Genomic DNA, 24,377 nt, shown 5'->3' with positions numbered 1-24,377 from the left:
CTGTTTATATGAATTAATTGGGGTTGATTTTTACCCTCACTGCACTGTTTTAGTGTATGCTGTGTGAAGTATTTCCTAGCAAACATTTCTCATTTCTTTGGGGGAGTTTGTGAATCTCACTGCCAGTCAGATACATGGCTTTAGTATTAATATTGTTATTAGTGATAAATAGTCCAACACTGCTTCAGCACCTAATAGGAGTATGACGTAAGGCACTGGCTAGGTGTTACGGGGATCAACAAGACACTGTAGACAGTGGTAACGTAAGATACAGAGTCACCCCAAATCCTGTCTGGAAAGGACCAGGCCTATATACCACAGAAAGATGCCGAGGGATGTTCACAGAGCACTGAGCACGAAATGCCAGTGCCAGGGCTCTTCAAGGCGACTCCACCCAGAGGCTTGGAGGAGATGCACCATTCCAGAAGAAATGCCAGGGAGGGGCAGGTCTGGCTGCTTGCTTTGTATAGAGCCTGGCGTGGAACACAAATAATGAGTAGAAGATGAACACACACGAGGAGAACACAACCAGGCAATGGCAACAGCACTTAATTTCTTCCTAAAAGTCGGAGAACACGCCTCAACAATGCAAGTTCAAAGCAGACTAAAACGGATCTGTAACTGAGGGCCACTTTGTGCCAGGCCTAGGACAAGGAGCACAGCTCCTGTCCGCCAGGAGTTCACGGCACAGTGAGAGGGATGAGCACACGATGTGGAGGTGCAGTCATGGGCACACGCATCGCACTGTTCACCTACCGATTCAACCACATGGAGCCCTACACCCTGCAAGCACCAGAAATAGCATGGTGACCAGAAAGGGATCCAGTCTGTCTCCACAAGAGAGACATTAAAATACCAATCACACTAGTGAATCAATAATGTTAAACTGAGATAAATTATGTAAAGGAACATGACTATGAATGAAATGAAGGGGTCCAGCCTAGACTTGCTGGATGGTCGCAGAAGAGAAGAATGAATGTGGAAAGTAGTGGAAAGATGAGGTTACAGATAAGGTTCTGATTTGTAGACATGTATGGATGATGAAGCCATTACTTCTTCAAAAAAGATCGAGTATAAAGGTCTAAGTGAGTGTGTTGAGGAGACAACTGAATCTATGGTTTTAGAATTCAGAAAGCATGTCCGGGATGGAGACCTAAAATTGGTCATCATTGGCATATTGAAGGTAATTCAAGTAACAGGTTTATATGAGTTTTCCCAAGGAGAAAATATGGAAGGAATGGAAATGACCTAGAACAGGTCTTAAGAAGCTTCACTATTTAATAGGTACACAACAAGAAGGTAGCTAAGGGGCACGATGTGTCAGGGAGAAACATCATGTAAATCTAGCTGTGTAACAAAAACAATTCATACTACTGTTCATACTTACAGTGTATTCCATAGTACCATGGGGCTTCTGAACCACCATCTTCTTCTCTTTTTTATCATGTGCTTTGTTTTGATTGTCATCTGAAGAATAAAATGTATATAAATGATTTCATTTTCAGGAATTGAGAACAGGGTAATATACAAGATATTAAACCCACTTTCAAGTTGACTTTCTAAAAAAAGACACCAAAAGAAAAATGGCCTAAAGGTACAAATAGACCTACTCATAAAAACATGTTGTTCATCAATGAACACTTGAATAAATGACTAACGTTAACTGTAATCAAACAGCACAAACAATGAAGTTAAGCTGCGTAGTTATTAAGGTATTATTCGGTAGTTTATATGATAATGTATAGTGATGAAGTTAAAATAGGATAAGTACGGTCACGAGGTAAAGGATGCATTATGTAAATCGGTACAGCCCTTTTCAGGATGTGATTAGCCAATACGCAACAAGAGCCATAGACAAGTTCATTCTTTAACTCAGTCATCTTTCCCTTAGGAAGTTATCCTAAGGAAAAATTCAAAAGACGAAAAATGCTACACACAGCGGATGGTTACTGAAATGTTACTTACAATAATAAAAACTTGGAAAGACCTCTGTGTCCAACAACATATAAAGCTGGACCATAGATTTTGCTGTTTTTAAAAGGTCAAAAACTGGTCAACCTAATAGTATGGCAGCTGCATATGATTCAACCCAACTGTTAGGATTAACTATATTTTAATATATTTAGCAACCCATATACTGAAAACCAGAAAGACATATTTCAACAGATACATACTTAAGTCAATTTTCTACTTCTTGTCACTTAACTATGAAAAGATACTCTAACTTGTATGAGATCAGAAAAACTTCAAAAGAAGGCAAGGTTTCATTTTACACCAATTAGCATGGCAAACATCAGAAAGCAAGATGTCAGCCAAGATAAGAACGGCTACTAGGAACATAACCTGGTATAGCCATTCCAGCCAATTCAGTCCACATGGCCCATTTGACTCAGCAACCTAACTCACAGACATGCATCCTGTCCCAGGAAGTGCCATAAAGTGACCCGCCCGAGGGTGGACGTAGCCACGTTCTCTGCAGCAGTGGGGAGTGGGCAGGCAAGAAAAACATGCTCTGGGGATCTAGGCAGTGATCAGCAGTAACAAGCCAGAAGCACACACTGCAATATGTTCACGTCGAGAGAAACAGAATGGGATGTACGTGACAGTATCATTCTATCTATTTAAAAGAGAGGCACACAGAACAACTACAAACATTTTTCAAGACCACATCCAAATAAAAGCCCATACACACTGCACATAACAGAATGGAGTGGAGCAGGGAGAGGAACAGGGATGGGGAACGAGGACAAAAGGGGATTTTTGAGTAAAGGAGCCTAAGGAGCCCAACTCTGACCGGTGAGGACCCACCATGAACTCAGAAGTGTGATGAGTGCACCCCTCTACCCCTGAGGTCCTACAACCCCCACACTCCACACACAGACCAACAGGTGTACAAATACAGGTGTACTGCGTGAGAACTGGAAGGTAGTACAGAAACATGAAAAGAGTTAAGTCACATGGGATTTATCTGTCTTTTAAGTATTTTCTCTATATTGTTTAAAATTAAGAACCAAGAGAAAAATAATAGATGCTATTAGAGTCATCTTCCAGTCATTTGTAGAACCAGAGAAACACTAAAAACCCCTGTAGACTATAAACAATGACTTCCCTCCCTTCAGGGGACCACACCTGAATTACTTCGGGAAGATGAAAGCACTGACGGTGTTTTTTAGATCCCCAAATTCTGCAGATCAGGAAATTTACACAGCCTATTGAAAAACCCAATCATAACATCTTCCATCGCCAACGACCTAACCAGCATTCATTCCTTTTACTATCCCAGCTCTACTCCTTGTCCCACACTCCTGCCCTTCTCGCTGTCACCATGAACAGCAGTCACTGTAGGTCCTCGTGCTCTCAGCACAGTCTCTTCATATTCTTCTGCAGATGCTTCCTATTTCTAGAGCGTAGGCTGCTGCTTCCCACTGGGGCAGCTTCAGCCCATGCCCTTCCATTGGCTGTGCATAATTATCTCAGGTTCCAATCGGGCCACTGTTGTAAGCCAGTCACGAGAGCTTCCATATTGTTCAGCTGTCCAAGAAAACCAGGTGCTGGCCGATCCTTTCAAGATAAACATACTGTGTACACCTGAATTAGTACAAAAATTAACTTACTTTTCTTTGGCATGAGTGGGTAGGCCGGAAAAATAGCAAACATGGTAATATTACTGAAAAAAAAATCTTTCCTCCAGAGTCTAACATTCTGAAATACTTGAGGTCAGGACTGTGACCTCTTTGAATGTCTTGTGCCCTAATATGATACCCATTACATATGCCTGCATGAACTTTCAAAATTTTTATTAAAGTATAGTTGATTTATAATGTTGTGTTAGTTTCTGGTGTACAGAAGTGATTCAGTTATATATATATTTTTTCATATTCTTTTCCCTTATGGCTTACTACAAGGTACTGAATATAGTTCCCTGTGCTGTACAGTAGGACCTTGATGTTTATTTTATATATATAGTAGTTTGTACCTGCTAATCCCAAACTCCTAATTTACCCCTCCCCGCACTTTCCCCTTTGGTAACCATAAGTTTGTTTTCTATGTCTGTGAGTCTGTGTCTGTTTTATATGTTCATCTGAATCATAATTTAGATTCCACATAAGTGTATCCTGTGCTTTTGTCTTTCTCTATCTGACTTAACGTCACTTAGTATGACAATATCTAGGTCGATCCATGTTGCTGCAAATGGCATTATTTCATTCTTTTTCTGGCTAAGTACTATTCCATTGTATATGTATACACTACATCTTCTTTATCTGTTCATCCATTGATGGACATTTAGGTTGCTTCCATGTCTTGGCTATTGTAAATAGTGCTGCTATGAACACTGGAGTGCATATGTATCTTTTCGAATTAGAATTTCATTCTCTTATGGACATATGCCCAGGAATGGGATTTCTGGATGATATGGTAACTACATTTTTAGTTTTTAAAGGAAACTCCATACTGTTTTCCATAGTGGCTGCACCAATTTACATTCCCACCAACAGTGTAGGAGGGTTCCCTTTTCTCCACACCCTCTCCAGCATTCATTATTTGTAGACTTTTTAATGATGAACTTTCCAATATAGATCAATAAGCCTGACAAGCTTGACTATAGGCAACATTTTCACTGACAAAATATCACACCAGGAAAGTCATATGAGCGAATGAAAGCACCAACTGAATCCTATGTTTCACAGTTGACTCAGTACAGGAAGCAGAGAAGTAACTGGCACATTCTACGGACCTGTCTTCCCATCATTATAGCACAAGGTAAGGTTTCATACTCCACCCTAATATTCTTTGCAATAAGTTTTAAAGATGGCCAACAATGAGCAAAGCCCTGGACACCTGGACGAACTCTACAGCACATGGTCCACAGAGCACTGGAGACAGCTGGGAAGGAACCCAAGCTGCCTCGGGAAAGGCAGGATGGAATTATCTTCCAATGACACCTAACACCTCTAATTCCAGCTGCAGGCCTCCTCAGACCCTTTATGCCTACTCAAATTCAGATCCTCCCCCTGCTTACAAAAACCTGAAGTGAGTGATGTAAAAGTATCTGCTGCCAGAGGGGAAAATTGGCCGGGTGATCCTCAGGAGCCATTCAGAGCAAAGCCATGGAACCTCCTATTTACTCCACCTCTCAAAAGTTTTCAGAGCCAGCTTTTCCAATAAGGAAATGTAACTGTGACCAAAATCCTAGAGGAATGAAACGGGGAAGGGGGAAAGCCTACATTAACCTCACCCCAGGTGGCGCTGGTACTGTGCCCACAAATCCTGCCTCCTCCCTTCCCACCCCACGGGAAGGCTGGGAATGTCTGGAACACAAGGCTCCTGGCTCCTGCATCTGAGGGTATCCTGGATACGTTTATGGAAACACTCCTCTCTCTCCGTGCATTGGGACTGAAAGAAGCTGATGTTCAGGAGAAAAGTTCAGGGCCTGGAAAGGCACGAAGGTTGGATGTAAAGGAATCCTTTCCAGGAGATCTGTGATGTCTTAGAGGAGGTTACAACTGTTAAGGGGATAAATTTTAAGAGACGAGCTGAGGTTTCAGAACAGAACCTAAGGAAGGCTAAGATTTGGGGAATAAAAAGAAGCGTGGCTGACTGCGGGGTGGGGAGATTGAAAAGACAAGAAAGTGAGTGCAGTGTCACAAAGGCCATGGGAAAAAAGCTAAAGGAATCTTGTACAGACACTGTCAAATGTTGCCCAGAGGATGAGAGATGGAAAACTGGGAATGGGCAACTGGGAGGTCAGAGTTCCTGACGTGAAAAGTAGAGGACCTCAAGACAGATGGTGCTAAAGCTATCAGTAAAGTAAGTACACGGTCATCTGCTAAAATGTAATGGGGTGAAGACAGGACTGGGGGCTTAAGGAGTTGTGAAATTTAGAAGAGTTACTATGGTCAATAGGCTTCAAAAATATGAACAAGAAAGAAGCAATCGGGGTTCACCCAGGGGTGGGTCTCAACACCAGGGTGACAGACCATGGAAGGAGTAAGCAAATCCCCTGCTGCAGTGGCCACCTGTGGGGTTAGGACATGCAAGCAGGGCAGCTGAAGTGAGGGGCACTGAGATGGCAGAGTCAGGAGAATGGCCTGATGTATTTGTTTCCTGTTGCTACTGTAAAATGTTACCATGCTGTAATGGCTCCAAATTAAAAAACACGTCTGTACTATCTTACAGTTAGAGATTGCAGGGCAAAAACTCACAGCATCAGCAGGCCGTTCCTTCTGGGGGCTCTACAGGAAGACCGATTTCCTTTCCTGTTCCAACTCCTAGAAGTAGCCTGCTTTCCTTGCTTCAAGGTCCCTTCCTCCGCCTGCAAAGCCAGTAACGCGGAGCCGCATCCTCCCCGGCTGCCATCTTTCACTTTTAAGAAGCCTCGTGTTTCTACTGGGTGCACCTGGATAATCCAGGATGCACGCCTCCTTCAGGTCAGCTGACCAACAACCTTAATTCCATCTACAACCTTAATTCACTTTTGCTGTGTAACCTAACAGGGTTTGGAGATTAGAACATGGACTTGGCGGGTGGGAAGGGTGGTGACATTATTCTGCCTACCACAGATGGAGAACAGGTTTATGGGAAAAAAACAAAAGAGGGTCAGATCCAAAGAGGGTATCTATTTAAGTAGTGAGCTCAGGTGAGTATGAGTGTGCTGGGGAAGGGGGTGTTAAAGAATGCAGCTCTGGCTAGATGTCTCAGTTCTGAGAAAAACCTGCAGGAATGACACCTGGCTCCTGTCACCGACCACTGGGGACTGAGCGAAGTCAGGATGGTGGACATTATCTATTATCGTACTGAAAACAGAAACAAGAGACACCTGTGAATTCCCTGGCTCTTGATTCCATAATCTTTACATAGAGGAAGGACAGAAAAGACAGTATGAGTCTTTTTTTCCTCTGTTGCCAACTATCTGAACAAGCACAAACAACTTAGAAAATTATCAGGTTTTCAGATTATACCAGGACCAACTCTGCACTGGCCCTACACTTACTTGGTGTATGTTCCCCCTCTTCCCTTACTCTTCTTGAATGATCAGTTCTCTCCCTTCCTTCTACCCCTATCTTAGGACCATCTGAACAGCGTGCACGAGGCTCACAGCACAGGACCCACAGCACACTTGTCCATGAGGAAAGATGGCTTCCATGGCAGCCAAAAAGGGAGATTAGAGAGGCAACAACTGTCTATGTCTCTAGATCTTTCTAAGAAAGGGGAACCTTGATTTGTAAACAGGAAAATTTGTTTCCAATGACAGACATATCCCTATACTGGGAATAGATACATTTGGTTATGACAATTTGATGATACTAACCAAAGTCAAGTCATGTGTCATTTCCCTTATGTCATCAAACATTTTTCTGATTATAATTTGGCTTTGGGGTCAAAATGAGCTGGATTCGCCTAGCAACCCTCACAGCTGTATGATGTTAACCATGTCACTTGAAATCTTTGTGCCTCCATTCCTTATCTGTAAAATGAAGATTTCACAATGTTGTTCAAAAGATTAAACGAGATAATGGATATTGCGTTTATATCAGAGCCTGGCACAGAGTAAGTGTTTAAGAAGTGCTATTAATAATAATACAGTCAACATAAGTAAATAACAATTTGAATAGAGTAGGGTGTTAAAAGAATTATACCATAGGCAAAAAGGTTTCACTCCAGAAATACAGGAGTGATAACAATATTGATATGATAGATGATTATAAATTGTTTAAAGGAGAAAAACCACATCTGATTACTTTGGTACATGTCAAAAAAGTATCTAATGAAATTAAACAGCCATTATTATATTTTTTAAAAGAACAAAATAAAAAAATTCAGCTGTTAGAAAACTAAGAATGGGAGTTAACTTCTGTAATATGATGAACATTTAGTCCCTCTTTGATATTCATTAGAAATGTGCTTCTGAAAGGGCACTGGAGCCCCAAAGGGTATGCATCAAACGCAATTTCCCCGTAAGAATGAAAACCGAATGACTTTCTGGTATCACTTCCAGGACTGCAGTGGCTCATTAATTACCTAAATGCAGCCTGAACAAAGGCACTAGTGGGGCCCCCAGCCCAGCCTTATAAAAGGAGGATTCCAGGGTGCGCAGTGGGAGATACCCACGGGCACTGCATGAGCTCCACTCATGCTTTTTATTCCTGTTGTTCTGTGCAAGACAAGTGCCTGAGAGACCTCCCAGCAAAAGCTCTTAAGGCTTCTGGACATAGTATCTCCCACTCCACTAAATTACAACAAAAAGGCTAACCTAATGTGATGCAAGGCTAAACCATAAGTATTTAAGGTAATAAAAATAAACTTGGTAGTGGAGATGAAAGCAGAAGCACTAGAAATACAAGGAGACAGCGTGGAAACCTGGAGGAGTAAGAGGGAGCCCTGCCATTCACGGGGGCCCCTCCTACAGGCCTGAAAGGCAGCTTGTTGCAGAATGGACTCCAGGCATCCACTTGCACCTCAGTGGTCTCTTTAGAAATCAACCATTATAAGCACTATTCTAAACCCTCCTAAAGCATACCTGAGTAACCTGAGATGAGCTCTTACAGCAGAAACTGAAAGCAAATACAAAAAGTAAAACACTAACCAAAATAAATACAGGAATTCCTACTATTATGGTTTATACTCAACTTTGTTCTGGAATCTCTAGTCCAAGCAACACATAAAAGAGTTTAATACTGAAAAGAAAGAAATGAAAATTTGATTATTAACAGATGAATTAATTATATACCTAAATTAAAACCAACATCATAAAAACATCCAGCAATCATAAAATTGTTCAATAGGGTAACCAGATGTAACAGTCCTGTATACTTATGACAGAAATATATCTGAAAAAGTCCCAGGCATAATGGTATCAAACTAGAAAATAGGAATAAATATAGCAAGATAATGGCAAGAGATACATGAAGAAAATTTTAAAGGTTCTTTGAAATATATAAACAGAAGCCTGAATAAAGAGGGAGGTACAAAGAATGTTCCTAAATAGGAAATCTCATGAATATTTCACTTTCTCTTCAAATTTAAGGTTTAAATTAAATGCAATTTAAGTCAAAAAATTTTTTTTAAATTTGTAGAAGGGAAACATGTCAAATTGATAAACAGGTTTAACCAGAAGCATAAATACGTAAGACTATCTACACCAGAAATTGACACACTGTAACTGATTATACTTCAATTTAAAAAAATAATAAAATAAAAAAGCCAAAAAAAAAAGACTATCCAGAATGATTTTTAAAAGAGAAAGGGTAGATACACTGTATTGATGTTAAAACACATAATTATAAAGGGGAAGTGTATATAGTTCAGTGGTAGAGCGTGTGCTTAGCATGCACCACATCCTGGGTTCAATTCCCAGTATCTCCATTAAAAAATAAGTAAATAAATAAACCTAATTTCTACTCCCTCAACAACAACAAAAAATTAAATTAATAAAACACATAATTATAAAGCCAAAGCAACTAAACACTGGTGAAATAACTAAAAATCAGAGCTATATTGAAGGAATTTCATGTAAAAGAAAAGTGGCTTTAGAAATCAGTATGAAAAGGCTAAATGTCATTTAACTTCATGTTTGGAGGGAGGGTCTGGCATCAGGGAAATGAGCGAGTCCTTGTCTGCCCCAGCTCCCTGTGCAACCCTGGACAACAAAGACAGTTTCCTAGAGCGTACAATGGGAATTCCAACGGACTTCCACAGAGAGTTACTGCAAGGATTAGATAAGGCAACTCGATTCAGGTGAAGCACCCCACAACGTGCAAAGAAAGGGCTCAGGAAACCCTAGGGATCATTATTAAATGATGTTAGTGAACACTAGCTAACATTTGGAGAAAAACCCTGATCACTCTCAAATCAATGCAGATGGATCAAAGATTTAACAGTAAAAGTCAAGTCATAAATGTCTCTGAAGAAAATACAGGACTTGTCTTTGCTGAAAGAAATAACCATCTTCTCTGTTAGTGATACACACTTCCCATATTATCGGCCTGACTCCTGCCAGGAATGCAATTAAAATATTCAATAGTACACATTCTAAGCGTAACTTCTGGAACACCTGATCATAAGCTATCAACAATAAAATTTTAAACAGTTGTATCATGAGGCGCCTTCCTCTCCTGAGCCTAGAGAGGGTGGAAACGTGAGGAAGAACTTTGTACTCAGAGTGAATTCCACGCTCTCCTCCTCTGCTGACACAAACATCATTCAGTAGATGTTATTTTCCTTCCTTTAAGCATGTCACAGGCACTACAGTCCCTGACTAAAATGAGTCGCACTGAAGGGAAACCAAGAATGCAGGAAAGGTAAAGGAGTTGTCTGTCACGGAGCCCAGTACCACCCTCAGCTCTGAGCAAGCACTCAGCTGTTCGTGGAATGAACGAACTAGTCTCATGATAATTCTGAGGAACAAAGGGTACAGGTAACCTCCCTGGTTAAGTTTATTTCTAGGTATTTTGTTGTTTTTGACGCAATGGAAATGTTTATGCCAGTTATAAAATTCTGGTTTTTGAAGTGAAAAGAAAAAAAAAAGTGAATGAAGGGCTGCAGATGGCAAAACATCCTTTTTTCTTATCGGTGAGTTGTATTCCATTATATATATATGCTGCATCTTTATCCATTCATCTACTGATGTGCACTTAGGATGCTTCCATATCTTGGCAATTATAAAGAATGTTGCTGTTAATAGCGGGGTGTATCTTTCTTTTTGAATTAATTCCTGTTTTGTGGTTGGCTTTATTCCTTTGGTAACTGTAAGTTTAAAAAGCTAAAGCTCTAAACGTTCTTAGAAACAATGAACAGTACATATATGTAAACTCAAAAAAATGAGTATAGTATATTGTGTATGTATTTACATGCAATATATTGTATATGTGTAGTCAAATTGTAACAATTCTACCTAATAAAACTGAAAAATGAGAAAAAAATTAAGTAACGCTTTACATCAAAAAAAAAAAAAAAAAAGAAAAATCTGAAGAACCAGATTATTTCAGTCGTTCTGTCAGCATTTGATTTAGTCGTAAAACCAGTGAGTGTTCTGAATGTTAACTATATATGTGACTGGGTCAAGCAGCTAAGCCCAGAGAGAACTTCCAATCTTATCATCACTCATTATAGCCCAGGGGAAAGGAAATTCCTTGTATAGTCAAATTTTTCTTCCTTACTAAGATACAACAATGTCTTGGGATCAGTGGAGAAGACACTAAAACTATATTTAACTTTTGCCTTATTTTTCTCTCCGAGGATTCAGGGGAAGCAGAATGTTAGACAAAGGCTTCACTCAGGCTTCGGTACCAGAAAGCTGGGCTTGAACCCTGCTTCATGCTGACCCACAGTGGGACCTTCCACAAGCTTTTTGGCTTCTAAAGGTTTTCTCATTTACAACACAGGCTACTACTGCCTGCAGTAGATGGTGATGAGTAGAAAATCAAACAATGAAATACAGCATCTCGCCCATGGGAGACACCTGCCCAGAAAAGGTTCTTTCTGCTCTTCTTCCTGCCTGATTCTCCTTCTCCTCTCCCCCACTCTCTTTCCCACCCTCCGAAAACTCTTCCAAAATGGCTTTTTCTTTTCACAAACGGATCAAGGGCTTCACTGAGAAAATTTAAACTTTAGGAGAAAATGTATGAAATATGAAAAATAATTCTATATGAATCCAAACGATATATGGTCACTTAAAAATACAATTGAACAAAAGAACAAACCAACCACCCATTTTACTCCCATTCAGAGTATTGCCAACCTGCTTCTCTACTGTAACAATGTTTTGTGGCAATGCCCCATGTCATTAACTGATTTTCTTCATCATTAAAAAATGGCACATATTATTCCACTTTAAGTTATTTATGTTATATTTATTCTTCCCACTATTTTAGACAATGCAATGATAGTTGCTGTTGTTACATCTACTACGCTCAGGACCATTTCCTTAGGGTCAGTTTCTGCAAACAGAACTGCTGGGTCAAAGCGTGCACAAAAGTAAAGCCCCCGATAAAAATGGCCAAACTGCCTTCCAAATAGATCCACCTTCCTCTCCCACCATCAACCAGGAAGTGTTTCTCTCCTTACACGCTTCCCAGTTCACTTATAATTTGATTTTTCAAAGTCACTCAAACTGAAAAATCACTGACTTTAGTCTAATCTGTTAGACTTTGGTCTAATCTGTTAGTCGAATCTGTTTAGTCTTCCCTCAGCTCAAATTATGTTTGGGTGTTTCTCTTACAGTTGGGACTTCTCACAACACAAACGTGATATCACAGGACAGACCATAGGAAGTAAGATTTCCATGATGCAGACCCATGATCCTAACAGGACTAGATTCTGAATTTGAACTCTTAGTACAGCAGGTTTTTAAAGACACAGCTGCTTGGTTCAGTGACTAGAATGGATTACAATATACTGTGTTAATGGCAGGGCTAAAGGTGTGATAGGAAAAGGAAAGAGTGTTCCTTGAGGGAAACCCGGTACAATCACAGCCAAGTTATGAGGATCGGGGTCGGGCAAGGGATGGAGGTGATGGAGATATGTTGGTCAAAGTACAAACTTCCAGCTATAAGATGAATGAATTCTGAGGATCTCATGAACAGCATGGTGATCAAAGTTAAAAATACTATATGATATACTTAAAAGTTGCTAAGAGAGTAGATCTTAAACATTCTCACCACATAAAAGAAATGGTAAGTATGTGACCAGATGAAGGTGTTAGCTAACCCTATGGTGGTAATCATGTTGCAATATATACGTGTATCAAATCAACACACTGTATGTATACCTTAACCTTCCACAATGTTATGTCAATTAAATCTCAATAAAGCTAGAAAAAAAGAATTATGATGCCTTTTTATACTCATGTTTATAACCATATTTACAATGACTATGTATTTCTAATTTTATGTTTACTTACTGCAATGTTGACCACAAAGTCTTTTATAAAATAATTTTTCCATTCGTGAGGACTACATTTTGACGTGTGTCTCAGAAAAGAACCTCACTCCCTCTCAATAACTTTGTTTCAGGACAAGTATGACACAAAAAGTATGCTTCCTGACTCCTTAGCTATGTCTGAGGATGTGCTGTTGTCTCTGAGTCTGAAAAACAACTTTCATTTCAGAGTTCTGAAGATTTAACTCCTCTGGTGTTCATGCTGTGGAGAAGTCTGCGCCTCTCTTCTTTGCTCCTTTGTAGGCCATTTTTTTTAAGTATTTTTCCTTGCCTGTTTGTTGTTGTTGTTTTACCATTTATCTATAATCTGTAAACATCTGCCACCATTTATCTAAGTGCAGAGTTTCCCCCTTAATTCTGCTGAAATATGATGAGCTCTTCTGACTTCAAAAGTCAGGTTTGAGTTTCAGCTCATGAAAGTATTCTTATACTACGTCTGATTCCTGCTTCTATTCGAATACCATTGCTCTGACCTCCTTGCCAAGAACACCCTTAATTCCCAGCCTCCTCACGTATAACTCTCACATCTGTTATCTTCTCGTTTAACGCTTGCATTCTTTCTGGGACAATCCTGTGTGTTCCAGGGGCACTTGGACCTGCTCACCACCCAGGCTTTCATGGTATGACTTCACTTTAAACAGTAATCTGACTTCCTTGATAGGCCCTAGAAGCACAGACCCAATTATTGCCATCCTAATAATTTCAACTTGCTTAATACCCAAGTCCCTCAAGTCTTTATATTCTGCTTGATTATAAAAAAATATGAATTAGGTTCCTGATATCTTCTTTCCACATCAAAGTACATTTTAATCCTTTAATTCGAGCTCTAAAGAATGATCACTGTGTTTGAACAGAAGAGTCATGCTACTGTATGTTTGTGGCTTGACCTACTTTTATGTTTGGGAATTAATTTATCAAAATAGCGTAACTTTGGCTTTCAGAACTTCCTATGTGAAACAAAGACAAAAGACAGATAGGAAGTCTTCACACATGTGGTTAAAAAATACCCTAGGAAAAAGTAATCTGTGTGAGGACAAGTGTCAGGGTTGCCATCGTGGGAAATTATCAGTAGTTGGTTACTTTCATCCTGTAGCAAACCCCAAAAATGTTTAACAAAGAAAAAGTGGAAAGTTTCAGTTATTTCACTCTTATTAAGTTCTTTTAAATGCAGAAGGAAAAACTATGAATCGAAATGGTTAATACAGACATTACAAATTTAATACTGAAAAGCTAAATTCGTTCTTTATACTACAAAGGTTTTCCCTAAATAAATCTTTACTGTAATAGCCACAGAACTGGCCATATTCCTACTTAAGTGTTTTCTGTTTGTTAAAATCACCTCCCAATTCTCTTAAAATACCTACTTTACTATCCAGGATTCTTAGTATTAATCTTTTATATTAAAACACTACAAAAGCCTAGGAATACATTTTATTCCAAGGTAGGCTTGTCTCCTACCTTTTTAAAATGTCTCCAACTCTTTCAGGTCTTACACCTATATACCCGTGCCTCAGTTAAAGAACTTCCCATTGAGTTGTAATCTGCATTTATAAAATCCCCATTCCTCTCTCCACTTTCACAGAAGTAAAGATGCATACTATTCTAAGATTAAGGAATAATGTATTCCTTTAGTATAAAAGAAAGTTTTGACATAATTCATGCCATTTAACATATTTTGATATGCAATATGGACCAAACACTTATTCGATACATATGTAAACATTCTTACACACTTGAGTCAAATTTAACCATAACTTACTTAGTAGCTTATTTTGAAAAATACATTAAGATGCATTATTATCAAACAATTCCTTAAGAGTTTATACAAATACATAGAGTAAGAGAATACAGAGCCCTGTACAGCACTGAGGGTTGAGTTCACTTATTCTAGAAGCTTTTATTTGGATGCTTACCGTGTGCCAGTGCTACACTAGGTGCTAGATCTAGATTTATCTGATGGCATCTGCCCCAATGTAATTACTCCACTTCCTTTCTCCTGCTTCCCTTCTCAAAAACAAAACACTTTGAGAATTGGTACCATTTCGTTACGAGGCAATTCTAGTGACTCAATCTCTCCATAACATCTTTCATCGATATCTTAGCTGTTGTGTTCTTCTAAGTGTCAGGAGAAAGTAACAAATTATTACCCAAGGCTTAAATGAGGCACAGATAAATCTAGCTTAACAAGTAAAAACATTATTTTGTCAAAATGTGCTTCCTTAGATCAGGGAGGTAATGTTGTAGATGTGGAAATAGATACCTACAAAGAGAAATTAATCTCTTTTATATTGATTATAGAATTTAATATTTGTCTAATGTTCTTTTTCAAAGCCCTTGGGTTTGTTCTATTATATTATTCACTTCTCTATAATTTTCAAATTAATAGTAAAATAATTTTTCAATGTGTAATATGTAAAAAATGAAGGAAACAAAACTCCCCTGCAATTTCTGTAACCAGAGAAAACAATAATCAACATACTGTTACAGATCCTTCCGTTTGTCATCCATTAACTTTTTGTTTTGACTTTCTGTGCATTCCCTGGATTACTTTTACATGCATGCATTTACCTCACACCTTCAAGTAGCAATTTCCAGGCCTCTCCCCTGAAATTTCTAGGCTCCTCTAGACATTTACCTGGCACCTCTAAAACATCTCCAAACATAAATTCAAAATTTTCCTTCTTTCTTCTTGAGTTTTCTAGTTTGTCAATTCTTGACTCTCTTCTTTTTCTCCCTCACACACTACATTGGTCACCAGCTACTGCTGATTCTGTGAACAAAATCTCTCCTTAGGTGCCCCTTCTCCTCTGCCCCAGTCTCCAACCAGCACAACTTGCCTTCAGGCTCAGCTCCATTCACTGTCCTTGGATTTATCATCTTAAAATAGAGTTAATGATGCTTCCTCAATGGCAATCACTGACACAGGATAAAGTCCAAATCCTTAATGTGGCTGACAAGATCCTCCCATTTTGGCATCTCTCCTCCCCAGACTAGAGCCACCAAAAGAACTTCAACTGGGATTACTTTCGACTTGAGGTCTAACGCTCCACCTAGTGGTGCAGGACAACATGCTGGGGTGGGGACCTAGGGAATATGCCAGGTCAGCCGATGAGATCAAGCAAACCTGCCAACACGGGTGTTTGTCAGCTTCAGTCAGATGTGAAAAGGGACAAGGAACCCCAGGGTTCAGTGGCCCACGTAGCAATTTTCTATAAGCACTAGATTCTCCTGAGGAAATGCCCCAAACTCTCAAACCAGTTGTTATTACAGCCATTCTTGAGAGAAGATGAAAAGCTATGATGGCATCTCTTTACTTACTGTCACCAAATAAAATCACAGGATAATTCCGACCCAACTACTACACTGTCGCCTATAACCTTCCAGAATTTTCATGAAACTCAAACAAATCAAAGTATTCATTCATCTCTGTATTAATTCATCCATTAAATGCACATTTAAAGAGCACCTATAATGCAGATCCTACCCAAAGCTAAATAACCCAGGGTCCTAGCCATGACAGCCTGTAAAGACAGAAGCAGATAAATAAATCCATGATGACAATGCAGAAGGGACATCTAACTGGTACAGGGACAGGAAGGGCCTCCTGGAAAAGCGATGACTGAGGTGATTTTGTGAAGTCAAGTGAGAGCTGTTAAGTAAAGAGTAAAGTGAAGGGTATTGTCACAGACTCAAAACTACACATGCAACAGAGTGCAGTCCTTTAAAAAGCTATCCTAATGCAGTACCTGCAGTTAGTACAGCCTCATGAGAAAAGAAAACTCAACGTACAGGATCCACCAGCCGCTATCAGGGAAACCCTCCAGAACAAACTGTCTCCACTTTAACATGCTTCGAAAGCAACAGCATTTAAAGTAAGGATGAAAAAAGATGACATTTTAAACTGTGCAACTGTAAAAACCACACATTTTCAAACGTCCAATGTGTACAAATCCTATGTAAAAGATGTGAAATGCAATTTTCCTTACTCCTCTTTCCCTTTTAGCAAGCAAGGGATAATGCCCAACACTTTAAATTTTAAAAGGAATGTTATTAATCACACAGAAGTCTCTTTCAAATAGGTTGACTTTTTTTTTTTAATAAAATGCTGAATGGCTTCAGATTAAAGGCATCCACGAAGCTATGTACTACATGACACAATCACAGGAAACCACTAGAATGCTACAAACCACAGGCTTTCTGCTGCAGATACCTCTTCTGCCTCAGCTGGAGCGATGTCAGCAAAACCACACTTATACCCATCCCAGTGGCACCCCTTTTATCTTTGATCAGCACTAGGAGAAAAGGTATGTTAGACACAGAGACAAGATCTGTCTCCTGGTAACTTTGGCATTAACTGGGCCAGGTCTGGGGCCGTGGGGAACAAGTCCTTGCTACCAGCCCACGTTCCACATTCTGTAATGCAGTTTACTCTCAGAGACTTCCTCAGTCTTCTCCCTCTGAGCCCAGCAATCTTGAGCATTCTGTACCCTGGATGACACGTCAAGGTTCAACTCCTGGTTCCCTTTCTCTGCCTTCTCTTTTGAACATACTCCAGGCCTGCACGTGACAGGAGCAGTAGGGATGAGATGGACAGTCCAAGCAGAGCAGACTATCACCTCCGTCATGCCGGACATGCCACCTGTGCTAATGCAGCTTCGGATGCAGGGTCTAACCTCAGAAACCTATCGCACTGTGGACTCATTTTAAGGTCCCCCTTAACTATAGTTCCAAAGTCATCATCATCATTGTCATCTTTTTTTTTTTTTTAACTAATGGATGCTAGGCCACGTCCTATTGTCCATTTCTTATTGCCCAGCTGATACCACACAGGGCAGGCCATTTCTATCAACACTGTTAGGTATACGCCTATATACAGTAAGAAAAATACTTCTCATATAGGGAAAGTGACCATTCAATAAATGTTTATGAGCACAAGCTAGGTGCTAGGCACTGTGTTACATGCTGGGAACATAAAATTAAACAAGACACACCAACATTATTTCATTGTCATTCCCTTTATATAAGATCACGTATATAATACAAGGGCTGGCGGCACATGGCAGCTGCTCAGTAAACTGTTACTATTATTACTATCATCATCAGTTACAAATCATGATCTTTTAAAAATTATTAGATTTTTAAAATGAAAATGCTGCAGAATGGCCACTGATACTCACCAATACTATAATATCTCTTGAGCTCTGTACGCCTGATCTCCTTTAACTGACTACTTTTTCTCTTTTTTTTCTCATCAGTTACATATTCCTCTTCCACAGCAACGTTGCACTTGTCTTGTTCTAAAATGACTGTATTAGGAACTTCTTTTCCAGTGTGAGTCCTTGTAGCCATAGCTGAGGCTGCTTCTGCATTTTGTTTGGCTTGCTTTTTCTTTTTCAATCTAGGAATGAGGAGGAAAAAAAGGGAAAAACATTGGATAAATGATTTGCTAGGAAAAATTATATTAATTTCATGCAACTGGGCTTTAAGAAACTAATTAGCTGATATTGAAAACACTTTCTTTATATTATCATCAATTATACTTTCCTGTTTTTTTTCTTTTCTAATCACTTAAAAATTCTTATGTGGAGATCTGTGGCCTTTCCTCAATTTTATATCCTCAGTACTTACATCTCAAAAAATGACTGGGAAATGCTTTAGTCCTGAGGAAAAACTAGACTCTCTGTAGGCTACAAAATGTTGAATATTTTTTATCAAGATACACAGCTACCCTGCTTTAAAGACATGTTTTTTGGTGAGTTACATTTTTTTTTTAAAGAAGTGTTGCTGATTTCAAGGGTACCTTCAGACTGATGGGCAAGCACATTTATAAAAACAAATCTTGTATAATTGGCTCACACACTGAGTATAAAGGTTTGGCAAGGTGTGAACTGGTTCAGGTCTGAGTAATTCTTTTCCTTTATACGTATGATCGTGGTACTGAAGAGGCAGCCATATTTCCTGAGATAGAAAATGCCATAATGACAATATAGTTACTATGATTACCAACATAACTGCTGACAGATACATTAGTTAACATACTTGATGTTTTTAATTCTTCACTCCTGAGTCAAAGATATTTAAGAGAGGAAGTTTATCATACATAATTCATCATAATCCAATAACTCAAAATATTTTCCAATTGATGTATCACTCCAATTAATTGATGTGTCAGTCTATACTCACTAAGCTTTTTAAGAACGTTTTTACCTTCCCAGAATGCAAAGAATAAGGGCCTTGGCCTCGACTATATGTGGCAGTCTGCCCACATAAATATTTTAAAATTAGGATCCTTCCCTTCCACTCCCCACCACCTTCCATTTAGGCAGTCAGCTTTCTCTCACACATCTATTTCCTTTGCTCTCTTGAGCATCCATCCAATTTGATGTTGGGCAATGGATAAGGACAGGTTTGGGGAGAAAAAGGAGATAACCATTAAATAAACAAATAAACATACATACATATAAACAAACAAGTAGGACTGTACAGGGACTAATATTTGATTTTATGCTGCGTTACTCTCTGATGATGGACAAATCAATTAAACAATCTAAAGAGATCCCTCACTGAGGTTTAACTATCTAACAGGGTCTTTTATTAGGATCAATTGAAATAATACGTCAACAACAGAACACACACAAACAGAAACAGAAACAGTAGAATATACCCAAATACAGTCATCTGATGACATGAGAACTAAGCATGGTAAGATATATAACACACTTAGCTTTGAGATAAAGCCCCACGTTCTAACAAAACACTTCAACTAGGCTGTTAGTCACTGAACACTCAGCATCCAAGTTCTTAGATTTTCATTGGCTAATAAATGAGTACACAACCTAGGAGAAAAGACTGCTGGAGGAAAAATCATAGTTGAATATATTCCCCCAGCTCTTAGTTTTGCTACCTCTTTATGTTTACTTGTCAAAAACCAAACAAAACCATAAACTAAACAAAACAGGAAACTCGTAAAAAGGCATTACATCCTTGTAAACACATTTTTATTTTCTACTCTCAGATTTTAAACTGTTTTTTTTTTTCCCTCCCTGGTAAAAGACTAAGTGGCTCTTTGCAAAACTGAGTCAGATAATGCTCCTTTAAAATAATTTCTCTCTCGACCACGATTTCTGCATGAGGCTGAAATGAACATGCAGTAACCTACGTATCACACAGAGACCAGCCCTTTGCTTCGGGAGGTCTATGCAGAGCACGGATTGCTACATCCAGACGACATGCTGATCTTGTCCTGACGTACTGGTTAAAGGAAAACATGCTGGTGATGAACTTTACTGCCCACTTCCAACAGTGATTCCTTCCCGGGAGGAGAGAAGAGAGCTCAAAAATTCGTTCTGAGCAGCCTGAGAGATGTTGTTGCTTCTTAATCTTCTGAATTTTTCCACTGTAAGTTGATTTAAATGTCCTCATTTCACTGTCCCCACAATAATTAAACGCACTCAGACTTAGGGCACATGTTCTGATGAACAGTAGCACTGTTTGGGACATCTCATTAAAGACTGATTTTCACACGTGGAAATAACAAAACGGGACACACTGTGACACACTGTTTCTTTGACTTTTCCCCTTTTCCACACAGTTATTGTCCTCACATATAGCCAAACATCGTGGTTATTTCAGAAAAAAAAAATGCTAGAAAACAGCAATGCCAAGCTTGTTTAACAGCAGAGTAGAATTTAACACTTCAGTAATTTTACAATCAGCCACATCTTTTGTTTTGACTAGAGAATCATGAGAATTTGTTTCTCTGGAGGTTATCAATATGAGTGGAACATGCTGATCTTGTAACTGGAAATCAGGCTGGAGTTCTGGAAGCCTGCTGTAAAATCCTCCCTCAAAGCATGGAAATACATTTCTGACACCTTTTCTAGGGGGGAGTAACTGCCAATCTGATGAATGTGGTATAGTCAGTGCTCTTCAAACACTCTTTTTTAGGGCTTTTATCTCTTGGGCCTTCCCTTCTGTTCTCTAAGTCAGTCTCTATCATTGTAAGGCAGTCTCACAGAAGGGTTTGTTATCACTAAATTAAGGCAAACTGAAAACAAAAAGTTATACAGGAAAATAAACTCCCCTTGTTTCACCTAAGCTTTTTTAATGACCCCAAATGCACATATTTTATATGGTGAACTAAAAAATACGTGGCAAATCATCTTAACAGGTGAGTGACTGAAAATAATAAGACATATTTAACATTTGATTGCTATGATGGCAAAAAAACAAAAACCAAAAAAACCCCTGTGGGGAGAGGTGCTTATTTAAAAAAAAAAAAACAAAACCTTTGTGATGCTACATTTGCCTTTCTTTAAAATAGATCACATTACATAAAACAAGTGTTTATTGCTCAGTCTCCTCTCACAAGTCCCGTCAGTTCTATTTCCTAAACCTCTTGGTCTCAAATTTATCTTCTCTTCTTGATCTCTGTTCCCATGGAATCATTTCAGGCTTTCATCATCTCTCTGACTGGACTGTTTTTTCCCCAATAAAATTGATTATTCTTATAATACATATTAATGCTAGAAAATCTGGAAAATGCAGAAAAGTAAAAGAATAACACTCAAATCAAATGAAATGCCAACACTAAAGAAGGAATCACTGTTTGGGGGAGACAATGCGAAGGTAGGGCCATTACACTATCCAGACCTCCCCCAAGGGCAGAAGAATGAGACAATGATTCACCATCATGAGTCTGGGCTTCTTCTAGGTACCTTTCCACAAAGGAATACTAAAGGGCTTGCTTTAGAGTCTCTTGGCTCTTAACATGTTAACATCATGTGTACTTGTAAGACACACGTGTTTTTCCCTACTCGTATCTGACCCAGAGTTAGCAGACTGAAGAAACCAATAAGGTTACACAGATAAAGAAAGCATTTTTTAGTAATTGAATGAAAATTGTTTTGCTCTGAGGCTTTTTCCTTTACTAAAGGAAGTCAGTTCAGAGCACGGGCAGCTATCAAAGCCAGCGCCTGGAACAAGTTCCTTCCAGGGGGTTCCTCTGTTGCTTGCTGACCTCCAGTGGAGCGCACGGAATGGAGGGAGAAGAATTTCATTAACATTAGAGGGAAAGCTTCACGAGGGCAGGGATTTGCCTAGGTTTTGTTAAATGCCATACTCCCAGGGCCTAAGCATGTTAATAATAGCTATTTGATAAATACTTCCTAGATGAAGAAATGGATAAATGAGGCCACGCTCTAACTTGGTTGAGATCTGCTCCTCTACAAGCATGCCATTCCACAGCTTTCTCTAATTTGCATTATGTTCTCAAAAATAAACTCCCATCTCCTCATTTAGATAATTAAAAATAAAATATATTAGCCACATATAATTTAAAATGTATTAAACTATAGACTTCCTTCATTACTATCAAATTAGTGGTTCTCTATGACTCTGTCCTTAATTCCACAATTGGAGGTCAATGTGTTTATATACAAAGTGCCACTGACATAAATTGTTTAATATGGTAGCCACTAACTAGCCACTTGTGGTTATTAAATTTAATAAAAATTAAATAAAAATGTAAAATACAGTTTTCCAGTTGCAAGAGCCATATTTTAAGAACTTAACAGACTCATGTGCTGGTGGGTTCTGTACTGAACAACACACGTACAGAACACTTCTGTCATCACAGAAAGTACAGGACAGTGCTGACCGACACTATTGAGTCAACAGCCCTATTAGCCAGAGACTAGAGGGAAGAGTGAAGGTAGAAATCATTTAATATTTAAAGCCTACTGAGTATGTGCATAGAATATGTCTATAAGGGTACACAAAAATTTTGGTTAAGTGAGTTTCCAGTAAAAGTAAGGTAGTCGCTGGGGGTAAAGAGAGAGTAAGAAACATTACTTTTCACTGAGTTCTCTTTTGTATATTTTGGATTTTAAACCATGTACAATAGCTAGTCCAAAAAAAGAAAATGTTTTTAAGTATTTAGTCTTTGAAGTCTCCTTCCTATAATAATTTAACACATATATTGTCAGATTTTAAAAACTTTAAAAAAGATTATCATGAAAAGCTTGAAAGGGCTTTCTTCTAACAACAACTACTAATGAACCAGGCTCTGTGCTACGTCCTTTACAAACATTATCCTAACCTCACAAAAAGCCAAGGAGGGAGGCAGTCTTATCTCCATGTTACAGATAAGAGAAGGAAGGCTGAGAAAAACTAGGGCCGCTTCCCAAGGTCACGGGCTTAGTGAAGTTTCGGAGTCGGAATTCACAATGGCCACACCACGAGGCCTCCGGGACCTCTCCTGCAAGTGCTCTAGGGCATGTAGGCATATCGTGACTCTAAAATAAAATCCACTGGGCTTTGGGGATTCTCACAGCTCTCTGGGGGATGATGGTTTGGCAGTCTAGTGGGCTTCAGTGGAAAACATACTCACAGGAAGGAAAGAGGTAGGTTCTGGGCTTGGCTGTGCCCGTAATCAGTTGTGACCTTCTATGGAAATACGGTAAACTCTCTAGGACTTCTAAGGTAAACAAAAGCAAGAGGCTGACATGATTTTCAAGGTCCTGCCTAGTTTTAACAGTTGGCTGAGAGTAGAAAACTTGCTAAAGCTATTTTAAGGTTAAAAAAAAATCTTTTAAATCCAAACTGAACCTTCCTAAGAGTCTGCACTTTCCTGTGCTCCCTCACATCTGATTTCATCTTCCTTCCACTAAAGAGTTTTAAGCCCTGCGAAAGTCCAGAGGCCAAGACAGAACACCCTTCAGACACCAAAAACAAACAAACAAACCAAAAAAAAAAAAAAAACCCCAAAAACAGCAAAGAAGCTCTGCTCTACAATTTGGAGCTAGTAGCTCCATGAAGAAAACTAGAAAGTGTCAAAACTGACCAGCCATGGAGGCAATATAACCTTCTTATTTGTCTTAGTCTTTTTTCAGTTTTTTCATTTTTAAATTTTCTTATGCATATTCCCTTGGTGTCTCATTTCATCCAGTTACAGGTGAAGAGGGGATGAGATGTGGTCTGTGAAGTCCAGAGAACATACTAATGAACAAGAGGAAGTCACGGAGAATTAAACATTACTTCAATGTAAGTTTCTATCAGAACAATCAATAATAGAACCAGCTGCTTCACAAAGACATGACCTCCCCATCACTGGAAGTATCCAAGCAGGTCAGGTCCAAGCTGGGACCTCTCAAATCACATGCAATTGCCCTACGTATTTTTTTATTGGGATATAATTGACATGTATTATATTAGTTTCAGGTGTACAAACAACATAATGACTCAATATATGCATATTTTGTGAAATGATCAACACAATAAGTCTAGTTAACATTCACCACCACATATAGTTACAAATTTTTCTCTCTTGTGATGAGAACTTTTAAGATCTACTCTCTTACTAACTTTCAAATATACAACACACATGAACGATAGTCACCATGCTGTACGTTACATCCCTGGAACTTATTTTATAGCTGAAA

General features: G+C 39.0%; 1 protein-coding gene across 8 annotated transcripts in view; it reads right to left on the bottom strand.

The window, feature by feature from the left end:
- The window catches only part of NCOA7 (nuclear receptor coactivator 7), a 130,639-nt gene that overhangs the window by 52,365 nt on the left and 53,897 nt on the right, over positions 1 to 24,377 (bottom strand). For all 8 annotated transcript variants that reach the window (XR_004321976.1, XM_032484827.1, XM_032484829.1 and 5 more), the window contains 2 exons: positions 18,114 to 18,334; positions 1,388 to 1,467 (listed from right to left, as the gene is read on the bottom strand). Coding sequence is in view for 7 of the 8 variants with exons in the window: in XM_032484827.1 (XP_032340718.1) it covers positions 1,388 to 1,467; positions 18,114 to 18,334 (301 nt within the window). In the remaining variant the exon portion in view is untranslated. The remainder of the gene's footprint in view (positions 1 to 1,387; positions 1,468 to 18,113; positions 18,335 to 24,377) is intronic.

Source organism: Camelus ferus, chromosome 8, assembly GCF_009834535.1.
Source record: "Camelus ferus isolate YT-003-E chromosome 8, BCGSAC_Cfer_1.0, whole genome shotgun sequence".
Taxonomy (NCBI): Eukaryota; Metazoa; Chordata; class Mammalia; order Artiodactyla; family Camelidae; genus Camelus; species Camelus ferus.
This window is presented reverse-complemented; position numbering and strand designations above follow the sequence as displayed.